A 17,952-nucleotide genomic window follows, 5' to 3' on the forward strand; every position below is an offset into this window, starting at 1 on the left:
TTAAACTAGCAGTGACCCCTTATTATCCAGCAATCATCTGGAAGGCATGTCATTTAGCAATTTAAAGGGACATGATACCTAAATGTTTAACTACTTGAAAGTTATGCAGCATATCTTAAAATATCACATGAACATCTCTATATATATAAAAAAAAAAATCCTCAGTCGCCACACCTCATTTTAAAAGGGAATTTAATCATCCAATTACAATGCTAGTCCTGGGATTCGCAAGGGAGACTGTGCAGTCACAGTCATGTTATTTCTTTGCTCATTGTAAGCAAGTTTACTATGAGCTCACAGAAAAAGCAAAGTTTGAACCCAGCACTGATGAAGCTAATTGGCTGCTGTTGTTTTGTTTTTATTTCAACAAACAGCTGACCATAGCTAAATGATAATTGTTCACAGGGCACTTAGTCTTGTGAATTAAAGAAATTTTGAGGTAAAAAATCTTTCTTTTTTTTACAGAGAAATGTTTATGTATATTATTCTCCTTAGGACCATTTTAATGTCCTGTACTGATTTTACTAACCACCCAAGTAAAATGTAATCCAACATTAAGCTAAAGTTAGCTAATATTAAAGATTTTTAATGCTTATTGCACGAATTATCATTGAGAAAATTCATGACAAATTATGCAATTAATTTGTGCCTTGGATAACAGAAAATCATTTTACACAGTGTTATACTCCCCCGACCCCGCTGCGTCACAATGCCACCTAGCTGGCAACATATTTTCTTGTCAGCTTTTTAGTTATGCTGCATCACTATCAAAGGATTTAGCAGATGGGTATTATCTCCCTATAAAGGGACAGTCAACCCATAATGGGTTCTAACTCATACATATAGACTTTTCAAATGATTATTATTTTCCAATGTAGCCCAATTTTCCACAATATTTCGTTAGCATGTAAAAAGACTTAGTATTTGCTGTTCAAAAATGTCCGCCTGCCCCTTCCCCTATTTTGTCACTTTTTGGTACTTTTAAATCCGGAACTGAAAGTAGCCGCTCCGTACACAGCTTGTACCCTCTTGACGAAAATCGCTGCATAATTGCATAATTTATAATACATTTTCTAAATGATAATTTGTGCAATAAGCATTAAAAATGTTTAATATTAGCTAATTTTAGCTTAATGTTGGATTACATTTTACTTGGGTGGTTAGTAAAATCAGTACAGGACATTAAAAAGATCATAGGGGAAAACTATACATAAAAAATTCTCTGTAAATAAAAAGGAAGATATTTTACCTCAAAATTTCCTTACTTCCCACAGCTTTCACCCCCTTGACGAAAATCGTCTCATTGCACATGCACAAATGCCGGGAGCATGTAGAATAGAAAAGTTAATTCGAGCACAGACTGGTGACATAATAGGGGAGGGGGCAGGCAGACATTTCTTAATAACACAGTTGAAAATACTAACACATAGATTACGAGTTTTGTCGGTAATGCTGTGCGGTGCTAACAAGCAGTTTTCCCTCACTGCTCACTTGCAGACAGCGCTGGTTTTATGGGTTTTTATAAACCCGGCATTAGCCGCAAAAAAGTGAGCGTAGAGCAAAATTTAGCTCCACATCTCACCTCAATACCAGCGCTGCTTACGGCAGCGGTGAGCTGGCAAAACGTGCTCATGCACAATTTCCCCATAGGAATCAATGGGGGAGAGCCGACTGAAAAAAACACCTGCAAAAAAGCAGCGTAAAGCTCCTAACGCAGCCCCATTGATTCCTATGGGGAAAATACATTTATATCTACACCTAACACCCTAACATGAACCCCGAGTTTGGATCCATAAATTAAATGCAATGACCCCTATGGGTTTAAACAGGGAGCTTGATCTAGCAGTGTTTTTGTAATGACAAATTACAATAAAGTATAACTTATAAAGTTTCTGGCAGGCACCTCTGTCTAAGTATTGTTTTTAATCCAGATTAACAGGTTGAAATACATGTTTTTATTTTAATTATAAGGTAGTGTTTAATTAAGCTTAAAGTTATATTATTGTGTAATTTTCACTAGATGGCACTATTTTTAACATAAGGTGTTTGATATATGGTGATAAGAAATGTGAAGGGTTAAAATTTTCCCTATATAAGCTCTGTAATCACCTGTTGATGCTGTGCATGATTAAGGGAAATATTCCCGAAACGTTGCTATTGTTTGTACCTCAATACATTTCTTCTTTCTATCATGAATCCTGGGTGCTGTTGATTTCCATTGTATTGATATATAATAAACCCTAAGATAGCTACAATATAACTAATAGTTACATTGTATCTATCTTAGGGTTTATTTTTTATAGTTATTAACTATTTAATAGCTACCTAGTTAAAATAAATTCAAATTTACCTGTAAAATAAAACCTAACCTATGTTACAATTACACCTAACACTACACTATAATTAAATTAATCACCTAAACTAAATACAATTAAATACAATTTAAAAGAATTATCTAAAGTACGAAAAAGCCCACTAAATTACAGAAAATAATAAAATAATTCCAAGTTTTTTTAAACTAATTACACCTAATCTAATCCCCCTAATAAAATAAAAAAGCCCCCCGAAATAATAAAAAGACCTACCCTATACTAAATTACAAATAGCCCTTAAAAGGGCCTTTTGCGGGGCATTACCCCAAAGTAACCAGCTCTTTTACCTGTAAAAAAAAGTACAATACCCCCTCCCAACATTAAAACCGATCACCCACACACCCAACCCTACTCTAAAACCCACCCAATACCCCCTTAATAAAACATAACACTAACCCCTTGAAGATCACCTTACCTTGAGAAGTCTTCACCCAGCTGGGCCGAAGTCCTCAACGAAGCCAGGCGAAGTGGTTCTCCAGACGGGCAGAAGTCTTCATCCAAGCCGGCCAGAAGAGGTCCTCCAGACGGGCAGAAGTCTTCATCGAGGCGGCATCTTCTATCTTCATCCATCCGGCGCGGAGCGGCTCCATCTTCAAGACATCCAACGCGGAGCATCCTCTTCAAATGAAGTCCAACTAAAGAATAAAGGTTCCTTTAAATTACGTCATCCAAGATGGCGTCCCTTGAATTCCGATTGGCTGATAGAATTATATCAGACAATCGTAATTAAGGTAGAAAAAATCCTATTGGCTGATGCAATCAGCCAATAGGATTGAGCTCACATTCTATTGGTCGATCCAATCAGCCAATAGAATGCCAGCTCAATCCTATTGGCTGATTGGATCAGCCAATAGGATTGAACTTCAATCCTATTGGCTGATTGCATCAGCCAATAGGATTTTTTCTACCTTAATTCCGATTGGCTGATAGAATTCTATCAGCCAATCAGAATTCAAGGGACGCCATCTTGGATGATGTCATTTAAAGGAAACTTCATTCTTCAGTTGGACTTCGTTTGAAGAGGATGCTCTGCGTCGGATGTCTTGAAGATGGAGCCGCTCCGCGCCGGATGGATGAAGATAGAAGATACCGCCTGGATGAAGACTTCTGCTCGTCTGGAGGACCACTTCGCCCGGCTTCGTTGAGGACTTCGGCCCGGCTGGGTGAAGACTTCTCAAGGTAGGGTGATCTTCAAGGGGCTAGTGTTAGATTTCATTAAGGGGGTATTGGGTGGGTTTTAGAGTAGGGTTGGGTGCATGGGTGGTGGGTTTTAATGTTGGGGGGGTATTGTACTTTTTTTACAGGTAAAAGAGCTGATTACTTTGGGGCAATGCCCCGCAAAAGGCCCTTTTAAGGGCTATTTGAAATTTAGTATAGGGTAGGGCTTTTTATTATTTTGGGGGGCTTTTTTATATTATTAGGGGGATTAGATTAGGTGTAATTAGTTTAAAATTCTTGTAATTATTTTATTATTTTCTGTAATTTAGTGTTTGTTTTTTTCGTACTTTAGATATTTTTTTTAAATTGTATTTAATTGTATTTAGTTTAGGTAATTAATTTAATTATAGTGTAGTGTTAGGTGTAATTGTAGCTTAGGTTAGGATTTATTTTACAGGTAAATTTGAATTTATTTTAACTATGTGGTTATTAAATAGTTAATAACTATTTAATAACTATTGTACCTAGTTAAAATAAATACAAAGTTGCCTGTAAAATAAAAATAAACCCTAAGCTAGATACAATGTAACTATATTAGTTATATTGTAGCTATCTTATGGTTTATTTTATAGGTAAGTATTTAGTTTTAAATAGGAATAATTTTGTGAATTGTAGTAATTTTAATGAGATTTATTTAAATTATATTTAAGTTAGGGGGTGTTAGGGTTAGGGTTAGACTTAGATTTAGGGGTTAATACATTTAATATAGTTGCAGCGACATAGGTGGAGAAACACATTATTACAGGCAGGATGCTACTGACCACTAGACATGTGCATCCAGAACTGGACTTTTCTTTGCATTTAGGCAACCACTGTAACGAATGAGCAAATTAAGAAATTCATGGACAAATCTAGTTGATTTATTCATGTTTTTAAAACTGTTACTCTGGAAAGTCTTTTGTGCAAAGGGGAAAGGCTTTGGATTTAATTTATACTATTCTATAGTGATCCACCAATGTCTTTCTTAGTTTATTAATTCCTGTATGTTAGCTTCTGTTCTTGGCAATCCTCATTATAAAATTATCTACTTTTATGCTGCTGCTGTCTTTTAGCAGTAGCTAATAATTTACATTTATTTAAGTTTAAAGGGATATGGTAGTGTAAAATTGCTTCCCCCTTCATTTATTCCCAATGACTTGTTATACCAGCTGTGAAATTTACAATGTATGAAAAAGTAGACTTATTTCTATGTACAAAACAGCAATTTTTGCTCTTTGAAACCACTGCCCATTAGAATAGATACACAAAGAAATGCTTCCTTATCTTATCCCTGTCTGTATAGAAAAGCCCAATACTTAGAGCCCTATATATATATATCCAGGGGGATTAAAAGAAAAAACAGTCATTCAAGTGTCTTTTTTCTGCATTTTGTACTCCATGTGGGGAGGTGAATGAGGCAGATGCATCTTTGATGATGTGCATGGTTTAAGCTTTTATTTATTGGATGGTTTGTTGCCCCAAATCTTTCATATGGAGGACAATGCACCAACCTCATCAACCGTCCTATTTCAAGCCTATGTCATGCAGACTCTTTGCATCTTCCTTCTCAGGGATAATATTGCAAAATAAGAGCAGGATCCCCTTTCCTGTCAGTAAAATATGGATTTTTTAGGAGATTTCTAGCAAATTACTATATGGGAGTGAGTGCTACTGAGACTATCATGGTTAGTATGTCATCAACAGTACTTCATACACGTACTTAAAGTTGGAGATCAAACAGTAAAGGTAAACAGGTACCTGTAGTTCAGTAGCCAGGAACTCAGAAATATATAACAGGAACCACCAGTAAACTTAGCCAAGTGGCACAATACAAAGTGTAATGCAGGAATTTAACAGAGACATAAACAGAAGCAAGCAAGAGCTCAGTGCCAGGAAGCAGGTGCTTTTGTAAAATACCAAGTAGAAGGAAGTGTTGTATCCAACAGCAAAACAGGAGTCAGTGCCAGGTAACAGGTAAGTCAACAGAGCAAAGCCAAGGTCAGAGCTGGAAATAGCACACCCAGCACATGGAAAGAAAAATGATACACGGGCACCGAATAAACATGCCACCGGAATTAAAAGCTAGAAGTGAACTAAACAATACATACTGAACCCAACATAATATAGCACACAAATAGCAACCCCAGCACATAGGAAAGACAAGATACAAAGGCACATAACAAACATGGTACTGGAATTTAAAGCAATAAACACAATAAACAACACATACTTAACACAGCATTATATAGCACGACAAATAGCAAACCTTAAACAAAAAGTAATTCTAGACAAAACTTGGAATAACATGCTGAGGCACAGTATAACAATGAGAAAGAATGCATTACACCTGGAATAGAACATAAGCTACGATATCTCTTGTTCATAAAAGAGAAGAAACTGCAAGCGAAAGCCAAGACACAAGAATCCAGCCTTGTATTCTGCTCACCATATTACATTTATAAAAAAAAAAAACAACAGCATATATTTATCATTCATACATTTTGATTTAAAAAGCTATTGATATCCAAGGTTATTTTCCATCCCAGAAGGAATTTGGGCTTCATATGAATTGGAAGGAATAAAGGGTTTGGACGCATAGTTAAGTGATTTTATTGTTCTCCCTATTGCTATATTGAAGCCTTTATTTAACAAGCAGTGGAATACAGAGGTGAGATATAAAGTTAGAAACATTCTAAGCTAAATGGATTGGCTACAAATCATGCCTTTTACACATGCTATATGTGTGTACTATATGTAGTTATATTAACACATAACTGTTATTTATTTACATAAAATTCCAGACCATACACCACTGATTACCCTGTCACATTGAATTCCATGTCTGCACAAGCAGCTTACCTCCTCTCTGTATAGGTAATAAAAGAGGATTAAATAACATAGCACATGCGCTCACATGTGAAATACCTTGGCATATAACCTGGTTAACACAAACGGCTTTTAACCCCTTTGTGCTAGGAACAAAGTGTTAACATCAGAACGCTTGCTGTTAAAATTAAATCATATGAGGGTCAATGTGATCACACGAGGCCGGAATCGGACTGCCTAAGCTGCTAGTCATGCCACCTGTCCGATTTTTGCTAGCATCAAAAGGGGAGGTTGCAGGATGCCATATAAGGTAGGACGTTCCATGTCGTTCTAATGGCATTAAACCCCAGCACTGTTAGGATGTCATGGAATGTCCTAATGGTGTGAAGGGGTTAAAGATACAATGGGGCTGATTTATCAATGTCTGGCAGACATGATACGCTGTAGTATATCATGTCCGCTAGACATCGCTGAATGCCGAAAGCATATGCTGTCGGCATTTAACATTGCACAAGCAGTTCTGGGGAACTGCTTGCGCAATGCCATCCATCTTAAGACCACTACTTTTTAACTCTTGTTTCCGGCGAGACTAAAGGCTCGGACAGGAACAAGGGTATTTGGCCACATTCGAGCCATGATAAATCGTCCCCAAGGTTTCCTCTAGTTATTGCATTTATCTTCTGATGATAAAGATTTAATTTTCTGAACTAATGTGATTTACTCTTTTTTAAATTTCATTGTGCAGTGTAGTACTATTATTTAACAATAACACTAAGCAGATGAACATGGTTTAATTCATGTGTATTTCATTTTGGATCATGTAATACTTTATTGTGAGTTCTATGAGCCGAAAATGTTCTGTTTTCAGTAGTACAGGACACGGCAAATGATATTACATGAGAAGTATGTCACACAATATCTACTTTGGGAAATGGTTCACATTTGTAATTCCTTTCCCGGTTTTCATCAGGTGATTTTTATTATTGTTGTAAATATGAAGCACAGAAATCCTTATTTAATATTTGGGTTATCTTTTATTTGTAGTGTGTTAACATATTCTACTGTCAACACGTATATAAACGGCATCTAATATAGACATGTGCAAGCCAGAAAATTTTCGTTTCGTATCAATTCGGTATTTTTCTTATTTAGTTTAGTTATAGCAGTCATTCGTTTCGGAGGCATTCGGAAATTTGGAAATTCGATATGTTCGGATTCATTCCATATGTTATGTTACTTTGATTCATATAGTTCCAACCAATACAAAAGGAATAATTTCACTGTTCTATCTCACTATATTTAAATGTAATATATCTCTATTAGTTTTTTTTTAATAATAGATATGGAACGGCAAAGGAATTGGGATTAGTCCAGAGAGTCAGACTATCGCGCCATGGCCATTTGAATAAAATGAATGAATCCAAACTAATTTGAATCTCAGAATCACCCGATTTTCATTTGAATTTTGATTCGGAACAAAACAAATTGCACATGTCTAATCAAATAGAGCCATTGGTGTAGTTCTAACATTGCCTGATTAGGCTAATACCTAGGGTGGCAGTTTAGTCAGGGGCCAACATACACCTGTCAATTTCAGCTGATAACTTTAAAGAGCTTTCTCATCCTTTGGAGCTGCATCTGCATTCTTAGGAGGAGCTGGATTGAGCAGAAACATCAGATGATGACTGAGGTAAACACTATAATAAGGGTCAGTCAAAAAGATGTTTGAATTAGGTTTGCGGTACCCAGGCAGTGAGCAGAAAAGGGGTGACATTTGTATAACAGACTACAGCTACTTCTGTAAGTAGGGGACGGGTTGGAAACTGGGCACCTTAATATAACATTACACTATGGGAATTTATTCTGCTTATGTATATTACACTTTATGTACTTAAATGTACAATCAACTGTCTTGTCAGTGTCTAATTAAAGCATCTGTAAGAGCTATGAACAGAGTATGCTTGTGGTATATTCATTGCTTTGTTACGCAAAGTCACAAAAATAATGCTTATCAGAAAGGAGAGTAACACATAGAAACAGATATTTCTTTCAGCAAAGGGTGACAAATTGTCAAAAAAAGTTACCTTAATATCAAAGAAATTACCATGCTGGAACATCACAAACTTTTATAAATGAACTTTATTTCTAAAATTTGTTGAATGCATTTTTTTTATGCATTTTACAAGATAAATACATTTACCATTGTGTGTATATATATATGTATATAAAACATTTTAGTGCAAGTGATTTCTGGGTGGATACAATATAAATGAGTGATGAATACAAGTGTTTACATACAAATATAATATAAAAACTACCCAATCATCTTGTAGCCATTTCTAATACATATATATATTCATATATAAATATAAAAAAAATTAATTTAATTAAAATATATTGTAGGATCAAACCATAGAAACTAATGTAATTTTTCTTTATCAGTCGGCTCACAAAAATGAAGGAAATACAGTAAATATGTACCACCTATAGAAGCCGAAAAAGTTACCTAGGTTTCCTTTTAAATGCTGCAAATCAAATAGCTGCTTTAGACAATTTGACCCATTTTTAAGAAAACCTAGGTTACAGACTTTTTGGTCTATCAATGGATTGTGGCACAAGCCCACATTTTACACTAAAGCAAGAGGTATTAAAGTTTTAGGGGAACATTAAAGGGCAAGATTACGAGTAAAGCACAAACATTTGAACGTGAGCGATCACAGGAGTTTTCTGCTTGTCGGGCTTACCGCTCGCATTACGAGTTGAAAGTAAACACAATCACTTGAGCGCAATTGCAATTTATACTAGAATGATCACTGAGACTTCACAGCTCTGTTTAGCAAACCTAAAACGTTGCACAAAATACATCAAAAATACATTACAAAGTATAGATACACTCATAATACCACTGATAAAAATTATTACAAAAATATATTACACACAAAAGTTATAAGGGCTCTAACATTTGAGATCTCAGGTGTTGAAAAAAAAAAAGGCAGGTAAAGGGCTTTAACATAGAGATACAAACAAATACGTCAAAAGCTGTATATGTGTGTGTATGTATATATATATATATGTGTCTATGTATGTGTACATATGTATTTATATGTGCAATATGTGCATATATGTATTTACAGACATATATACACATATAAACAACCTGTATACATATATAGACATAAATAAGTGCATTGGAGCCCTTTGCAGTTGAAAACATGAAAAAAAAATATTTCTGCAATTTTAATTTTTAATAAAGGTTTTAAAAATGTATTTAAATGTGTTCTAAGTATTTTTAAATAGTTATTTCCATATATATCTATATACTGTATATATATATATATATATATATATATATATACACCTATATATACGAACAAGTTAAAGTCCAGCACCAATTCACTTCTAGGTAAGGGTGCAAGCAGCCTCTGTCTCACCTAGACAGGTATTAATATGCAAAATAGAAATGTCTGCAGCACACCAGGTTAGATTTATAACATTTTTATTTCAAGCAGTGAAATACAGGCGACGTTTCGGGCTTCTGCCCTTTCTCAAGCCAAGTGATTAGTACATAATCCAACTCCACCTTTTATAGGCAGTACATGTGACAAACTACAGGTGTAGATAATTACAATTGTGATAGTGCATCTTCTTTCAACAAAAGAGAGACAAAGAATAAACAGTGATTTTGTGTCATAATCGTAACTATGCATTTCTTATACAAAAAAACTTTGTGATTCTAAACATTTAGAATTCTTTAACCACCTTCTTATTATTAAAAACTAAGTGCTAATATGAGAGAAAAAAATATATAAAAAATGACCTTAACGGTCCATTATCTTATCTGTGAATTATGTGAAATATTTTCTTGTTAGTGAATTTCATTACCATTTATAACTGATATCTAAAAAACCTTTATTTTATTAAAAACAGTAATCAAACTAACAACTAAATTCTAATCTTGCAAGATATGTTATTTCACTGATGGATACACTATACGTAAAGCCATCTCAGATTTGCCTGTATCTGCACATTTTAAAGAAAAAACCCATAATGTTAACCAGTTAAGGTTTCAAATCCTAGAACATGTTCTGATACAGAGAAGGGGCCAGGATAGGGTTAAAAAATTACAACAGAGAGAGGTTATCTGGATTAATAGACTAGAAAGTATGTACCCTAAAGGTTTAAATAAAGATTATAACCTGTTTTTGTTCTTATGATTGGTTAACTGTGATAATTTATTGTGAACTTTTTCTCTATGATTTAGATCAAGATTTACATAAAGAAAAAAGAACAACTTGAAAAAGAAATGTGCTGAATAACATAATATAAAAAGAGGTTTTTTGGAAAGATTATAAGTTTTTCCTTTAGAACGCTGTCTTTATGGTTTCCATATAGTAAATAACATTTGAGTGTGTGCATTCCCCAGTGAAATAACATATCTTGCAAGATTAGAATTTAGTTGTTAGTTTGATTACTGTTTTTAATAAAATAAAGGTTTTTTAGATATCAGTTATAAATGGTAATGAAATTCACTAACAAGAAAATATTTCACATAATTCACAGATAAGATAATGGACCGTTAAGGTCATTTTTTTATATATATTTTTCTCTCATATTAGCACTTAGTTTTTAATAATAAGAAGGTGGTTAAAGAATTATAAATGTTTAGAATCACAAAGTTTTTTTGTATAAGAAATGCATAGTTACGATTATGACACAAAATCACTGTTTATTCTTTGTCTCTCTTTTGTTGAAAGAAGATGCACTATCACAATTGTAATTATCTACACCTATATATAATCATATAATATAATCATCTATATATACAGTAGGTATAGATATATATATTGTACAAAAATACTATCAGATATATGTTGAAATATTTATTTATGAATACATAGAACATATTCTGCTATGTGAAGAACATTGGAATGTGAAATATTCATATTTTCATGTTGGGTTAGCGCATATGAGAATATGCAATCGTGTTTGCGTGAGAGTGGGGTGTTACTTTTTTTTCCTTTTTTTGCTCCATTGACGTCTATGGGGGAATAAGTTATTGTGCAAGTGATATTGTAAGGTCGACTTTTTACACTCATCAGGTTTAGCGCTCGTGCAATAAATTTACACTTTCAACTTGAAAAAACAAGCTTGACTAGGCTCACACAAAAAGCTTACTGCTAACGCAGTTAACGCTTGACCGGGAGCACTTGTTTTCTGGCCCTAAATACATTTTATGCACCTGCCTCTATTTATGGGTTTCGCCAGTTTGAAACTTAGGGTAGACTGCAGGTATATGAAGGAGAGTTACTACACAAGTGCCAACACATCAGTACTGGAATGCCATAAAAGCTACATTTAAACATGGCAGCACCCATGCAGGGAATAACCATAACACAATGCGTATAAAATGTATTTAGAGTTTAATTCTCCATTAATTTAAGAGACAGTGCGGTCAATTTAACAATGGTCGAATGGCCCTTGTTCCCTTGTTTCCGTGCAAGCATTCAGGGTCTTAAAATGGCAGTTGACAGTATTGCTTATGCGCAAATAATTTTCACACCTTGAGACGAAAGCATCTGCCCACTCATCAAGTAAGTACGAGTACCAGTCAGGTGTTGGTATGACACTAATAATATCAGATTGCATATACTTTATCAAGTAAGTACGAGTACCAGTCAGGTCTTGGTATGACACTAATAATGTCAGATTGCATATACTTTATCAAGTAAGTACAAGTACCAGTCAGGTGTTGGTATGACACTAATAATATCAGATTGCATATACTTTATCAAGTAAGTACGAGTACCAGTCAGGTGTTGGTATGACACTAATAATATCAGATTGCATATACTTTATCAAGTAAGTACGAGTACCAGTCAGGTGTTGGTATGACACTAATAATATCAGATTGCATATACTTTATCAAGTAAGTACGAGTACCAGTCAGGTGTTGGTATGACACTAATAATATCAGATTGCATATACTTTATCAAGTAAGTATGAGTACCAGTCAGGTGTTGGTATGACACTAATAATATCAGATTGCATATACTTTATCAAGTAAGTACGAGTACCAGTCAGGTGTTGGTATGACACTAATAATATCAGATTGCATATACTTTATCAAGTAAGTACGAGTACCAGTCAGGTGTTGGTATGACACTAATAATATCAGATTGCATATACTTTATCAAGTAAGTACGAGTACCAGTCAGGTGTTGGTATGACACTAATAATATCAGATTGCATATACTTTATCAAGTAAGTACGAGTACCAGTCAGGTGTTGGTATGACACTAATAATATCAGATTGCATATACTTTATCAAGTAAGTACGAGTACCAGTCAGGTGTTGGTATGACACTAATAATATCAGATTGCATATACTTTATCAAGTAAGTACGAGTACCAGTCAGGTGTTGGTATGACACTAATAATATCAGATTGCATATACTTTATCAAGTAAGTACGAGTACCAGTCAGGTGTTGGTATGACACTAATAATATCAGATTGCATATACTTTATCAAGTAAGTACGAGTACCAGTCAGGTGTTGGTATGACACTAATAATATCAGATTGCATATACTTTATCAAGTAAGTACGAGTACCAGTCAGGTGTTGGTATGACACTAATAATATCAGATTGCATATACTTTATCAAGTAAGTACGAGTACCAGTCAGGTGTTGGTATGACACTAATAATATCAGATTGCATATACTTTATCAAGTAAGTACGAGTACCAGTCAGGTGTTGGTATGACACTAATAATATCAGATTGCATATACTTTATCAAGTAAGTACGAGTACCAGTCAGGTGTTGGTATGACACTAATAATATCAGATTGCATATACTTTATCAAGTAAGTACGAGTACCAGTCAGGTGTTGGTATGACACTAATAATATCAGATTGCATATACTTTATCAAGTAAGTACGAGTACCAGTCAGGTGTTGGTATGACACTAATAATATCAGATTGCATATACTTTATCAAGTAAGTACGAGTACCAGTCAGGTGTTGGTATGACACTAATAATATCAGATTGCATATACTTTATCAAGTAAGTACGAGTACCAGTCAGGTGTTGGTATGACACTAATAATATCAGATTGCATATACTTTATCAAGTAAGTACGAGTACCAGTCAGGTGTTGGTATGACACTAATAATATCAGATTGCATATACTTTATCAAGTAAGCACAAAATTCTTGCTTTTTTTTACACAGCCAGTGTACTTAAATTATGATTTATGATCTGCATATTAATACAATTTATTCCTGTGTAATTTACCTACAAATTTGAAGTTTTTTTTAAAAAAATACGATTTTTGGTGAACATTATGTTACGATTTTTGTTGCACCTTAATACAATTTTTCCCTGGCTATATTTGTGTAAATGGTTAAATTATTATTGTTTTGTATGATTTTTAAATTACTATTTTCATTGAGCAGTTTTCTGTATGCATCTCTTTCCCATACGAAAATGCAGAATACACCCCGTAGCGAGACACCCTGTTTTCAGTACTTTATATAATTCCACCAGGGAAATAGAAGGACTGGCAAGCATTCTTATAGAATCTCACCAGCCTAGAGACCTTTTTAGAATCGGCCCTTGAGCAACGTTATAAATACACAGTGTCTTTTAACAAAGGTGCACTAAAGTAAAGTATATAGATTTTAAATAAAGCTTGTGCATAAGCATGGGTGCTGACCCCACTTACATTATCCTGGCAAGTGAGTTATGAAGCATTCTGAAATGGACAATCTTGCAGGGGAGAGAACCCTCTGCTAACACTTTTTTATTAGCAAATGCAAATCAAATTGAGGCATTTTTAGTGTATTTTAACTTTCATTGGCTTATAGATTTCCATATACTGTACGACTTTTTCTATCAGCTTAATAAGTGCATTATGTTTTGGTTTTTTTGGGGTTTTTTTTATAATAAACTCTCCAGCATATATTTGGCATATAAACCAGTGAGATTTGAAAAGGCAAAATACTTGGAAAATACAGTAAGACCTATGAGAGCACTTAGTAACAACCAAGTAGGGCATCTGTTCAGCCCACTCAAACTTTTTTGTACTCTTTGAATTATATACTTTTTTACATATCATTTTAAATTTGTATTTTAATATTGCATTGTATATTAAATACAATATTATCATGAACATTGAATATAATTATTTCCTCCATGCTTGAAATATGTTTTACACCATAATATTGTAATATAGCTGTGTATTTAAAAAAAAAAAAAGATATTAATGTGAATTATTAATGCAGTTTATAATGCAAACTTTAATTATAATTTTTAATTTAAAATTTCAATATAATTGAAAACTGTATATTTATTTAACACTATATGAAGGGTACGTATGCCCCTGAGATACACAGCTATCAAGCTAAATGCCTTTCCAGAATCCAAAGAAGGACCTTATTGTACAGTGATCTTTTCAGACAATTTTGGAGACCTCTAGAGAATCAAGCCTCTTATAAATGTGTCTCCTTATAAAACCTATTCTAATCTTTCAAAAAACAGATTTGGCACCATTTTTCAAAACCTTTAGGCAGTTGGAAATACATTTTTCCCATTGTAGCACTACACATTTAGGCTTTGGCATGTTTTCATGACATCATAGAGTTTATTTAGAGACTATTAACAAACTTAAAAAATGCCAAGCAGCCATAATCAATAATGTATTTTGATTTCTGTTTGCCATTAGGTGCACATATTTTGGTTCAGTCCATGAAAAGTCTGCAAATATGTGCCTGTTTTATGCTTTTAACATATTTACCCAATCACAATGTACGAAATTGAGATGGTTCAGAATTATCTCTGATGTATTTTGGACACCTAAAATATTCAAACACAAATGCTTCACAGAGATTGGTAAGAATGCTATAAAAACATTATTTTGGATGACCAAAAAATTGGAATATACCCCTTAATGTTAACATTCAAATATTGAATGTGGAATTCAAATAGTCAAAACTAACATTCATATATTACATTTTTGAATATTTAGTCCAATATTCTTACATAGAATTCTATGTACATTGACAATCAAAAATTAATAGTTGAATGTTTTACTAAATATTCAAATAGTAGCCTTGATTAATAGTAGAAAAACAGTCATGGAATGTTTGGCAAAATGTAAGAACAATGAAAAACAACATTTGTTGTTTTTAACAAAAACATTTAACCATCACTACTTATTAGTCAGTACAGTTTACAGTTTTTCTAACTTGCATCTACAACATATTTGTTTGCATTTTTTTGTATCAATGTTATGGCTTAGACATGGAGCCATTTTGATTGTTGACTTTAAAATATTGCTGCGTTTGCATAATGAACACTGTACTCCAACACGATGTCTAGAAGCATAGCAGTTCTTGTCCAGTATTGCATTTATTTTAAAATTCCAATAGCATTATACTTTATGTCGTAAATACTTTCTTCACTTTTTTTTCACTTATCTCCTGGAATACCAGTCCTGAATTGTTCTCAGCATGATCTGCACTGCTGCTATCCACAGTGCTGAGTGATGACACTGTAGTTATGCTAAGTGAGACATTGGTTAATCCATTGGCCATGGAGCTTGTTGATGGCCTTCCTGGTTGGGAGTTGATGTCCAACTGCTTTGCGCTACAGAAAGGTGCATAATATTCTGTCATTTCCTCAAACTGGTCAAAGTCCACTTTATAGTATTTTTTCTTGGTCAACAAGATGTTGTTAAATCTAAAACCCCAGAGGATTTCACGGGGTAAATAAGATGTTCGTGACTGATGAGATGTTCCAGTTGAGTCACCAGTATATATAAAAGTGACTAATATCTCAAATCTATCTGAAGCCAACGCTTTACGATCTAAGGCATACAATGGGCTATCTTTGTCAATTACATGTACTACAGTCACTGGAGTAACCAATATAATTTGATCATTAACCAGTTTAAGGTCTTTATAGTCCATTGTGATTCCTTTTTCGTGATCTTCATTGTAACGTAAAAGTTGTGCTCTTACATTTCCTTCCACTACATGATTTGCCCGGAAATCTCCAATGCGCCACATCAGACATAGTTTCCCATCCCTCATTCCTACTAGGGCAAAGTAGCTAAATCGTATGGTCTGGGCTCTTTTGCGTGCAGTTGCCATCTTTGCCATAGCCGCACCTATAATAAATGTGTCAATAATGCAACTTAGAACTGACTGGAGAGTAACTAAGATAATAGCTAAGTAGCACTCCTCTGTTACGCATCGACTACCATATCCAATTGTTGTTTGGGTCTCCAGAGAGAAAAGAAATGCACCGGAGAATGTGCGAACATTATCAACGCAAGGTGTGATTTCCATGTTGTGCATATCCCCATGCTGAAGAGCTATAATCCAAAATATGAAGCCAAAGAACAGCCATGACAGTACATAAGACAATGAAAATATGATGAGCATATGACGCCATTTTATGTCCACCAATGTTGTGAATATATCAACCACATAGCTTTCCCACTCTTTGATTATACTTTTGAAATACACATTGCAGCTTCCATCTTTCTGCATAAATCGGCTCTGGAAGGTTTTCCTGCCCAGTGTGCTGTATTGATAAGAATTTTGTTCTTTAACATTTACTAATCTCCAGGTATCTGTTGTGTGGAAGTTGACGCTCATCTTGACAGCGCTAGATGTAATGTGCTCTTGCAGGAATCAAAATCTGTCAAAACAGTTAAAAAAGGTTAATTAATTTGATAAATGGATAAAACATTTTTATGACAATTTTTATAAATATAACTTTCATAACACAGACCAAATTTAGACAATTGTTTATATTCATGGTAAGCTAAAGAAGAATGATATTGCACAGATAAACAAGCACTATTTAAACATGGTAAAATATTTTGCTGAGTGGAATAATATTATGTTAAGGTTGCTTAAATTAGTTTTGAAAATAACAGAAAATTGGAATTGCAGAAAATGTGTCAAATAGTTACCAGTTCTATCTTTTATTTATTAAAGGGATAGTAAACACTTGGAAGCCGATTTATCAAGCTGCCCATAACTTGTCTGCCTGCTCTGAGGCTGCGGATGTGAGCTGCAGGTGCAATGTTGAATACGTCGAGCGTATTGCTCGCCGTATTCAGCGAGGTCTGGCGAACCTGATCCGCACTGTCGGATCTTGTCCGCCAGACTTTCTTAAATAGGGGCCAATGTTATTTATATGAAACACATGAACTTATGCCCTCTAGCTGTGAAAAACTGTCAAATGCATTCAGATAAGAATACCAAGAAAACAAAGCAAATTTTATTATAAAAGTAAATTATAAAGTTGTTTTAAATTGCATGCCCTATCTGAATCATGAAAGTTTAATTTGGACTTTACTATCCCTTTAATTTTTTTTTTTCAATATTTTTATTGGTTTATTTCTCCTTATGGTACTTTCACTATCACTGTGTAGACACACAACAACTTGGTGGATTTGGTTGCGGTTTGGCAGAATGATGAATTTTAAGGATTTTTGGTGCTTCAACATAAATAAAAAAGAAAGGAGATCAGTGTGGGTAGT

At 34.1% G+C, this 17,952-nt stretch overlaps 1 protein-coding gene across 2 annotated transcripts in view; it reads right to left on the bottom strand.

The window, feature by feature from the left end:
* Positions 1-13,422: 13,422 nt before the first annotated feature.
* The window catches only part of KCNJ16 (potassium inwardly rectifying channel subfamily J member 16), a 173,177-nt gene continuing 168,647 nt past the window's right edge, over positions 13,423-17,952 (bottom strand). For both annotated transcript variants that reach the window (XM_053707186.1, XM_053707194.1), the window contains one exon: positions 13,423-17,102. In XM_053707186.1, coding sequence (XP_053563161.1) covers positions 15,836-17,059 — 1,224 coding nt within the window. In that variant the 5' untranslated portion in view covers positions 17,060-17,102 and the 3' untranslated portion in view covers positions 13,423-15,835. The remainder of the gene's footprint in view (positions 17,103-17,952) is intronic.

Source organism: Bombina bombina, chromosome 1, assembly GCF_027579735.1.
Source record: "Bombina bombina isolate aBomBom1 chromosome 1, aBomBom1.pri, whole genome shotgun sequence".
NCBI lineage: Eukaryota > Metazoa > Chordata > Amphibia > Anura > Bombinatoridae > Bombina > Bombina bombina.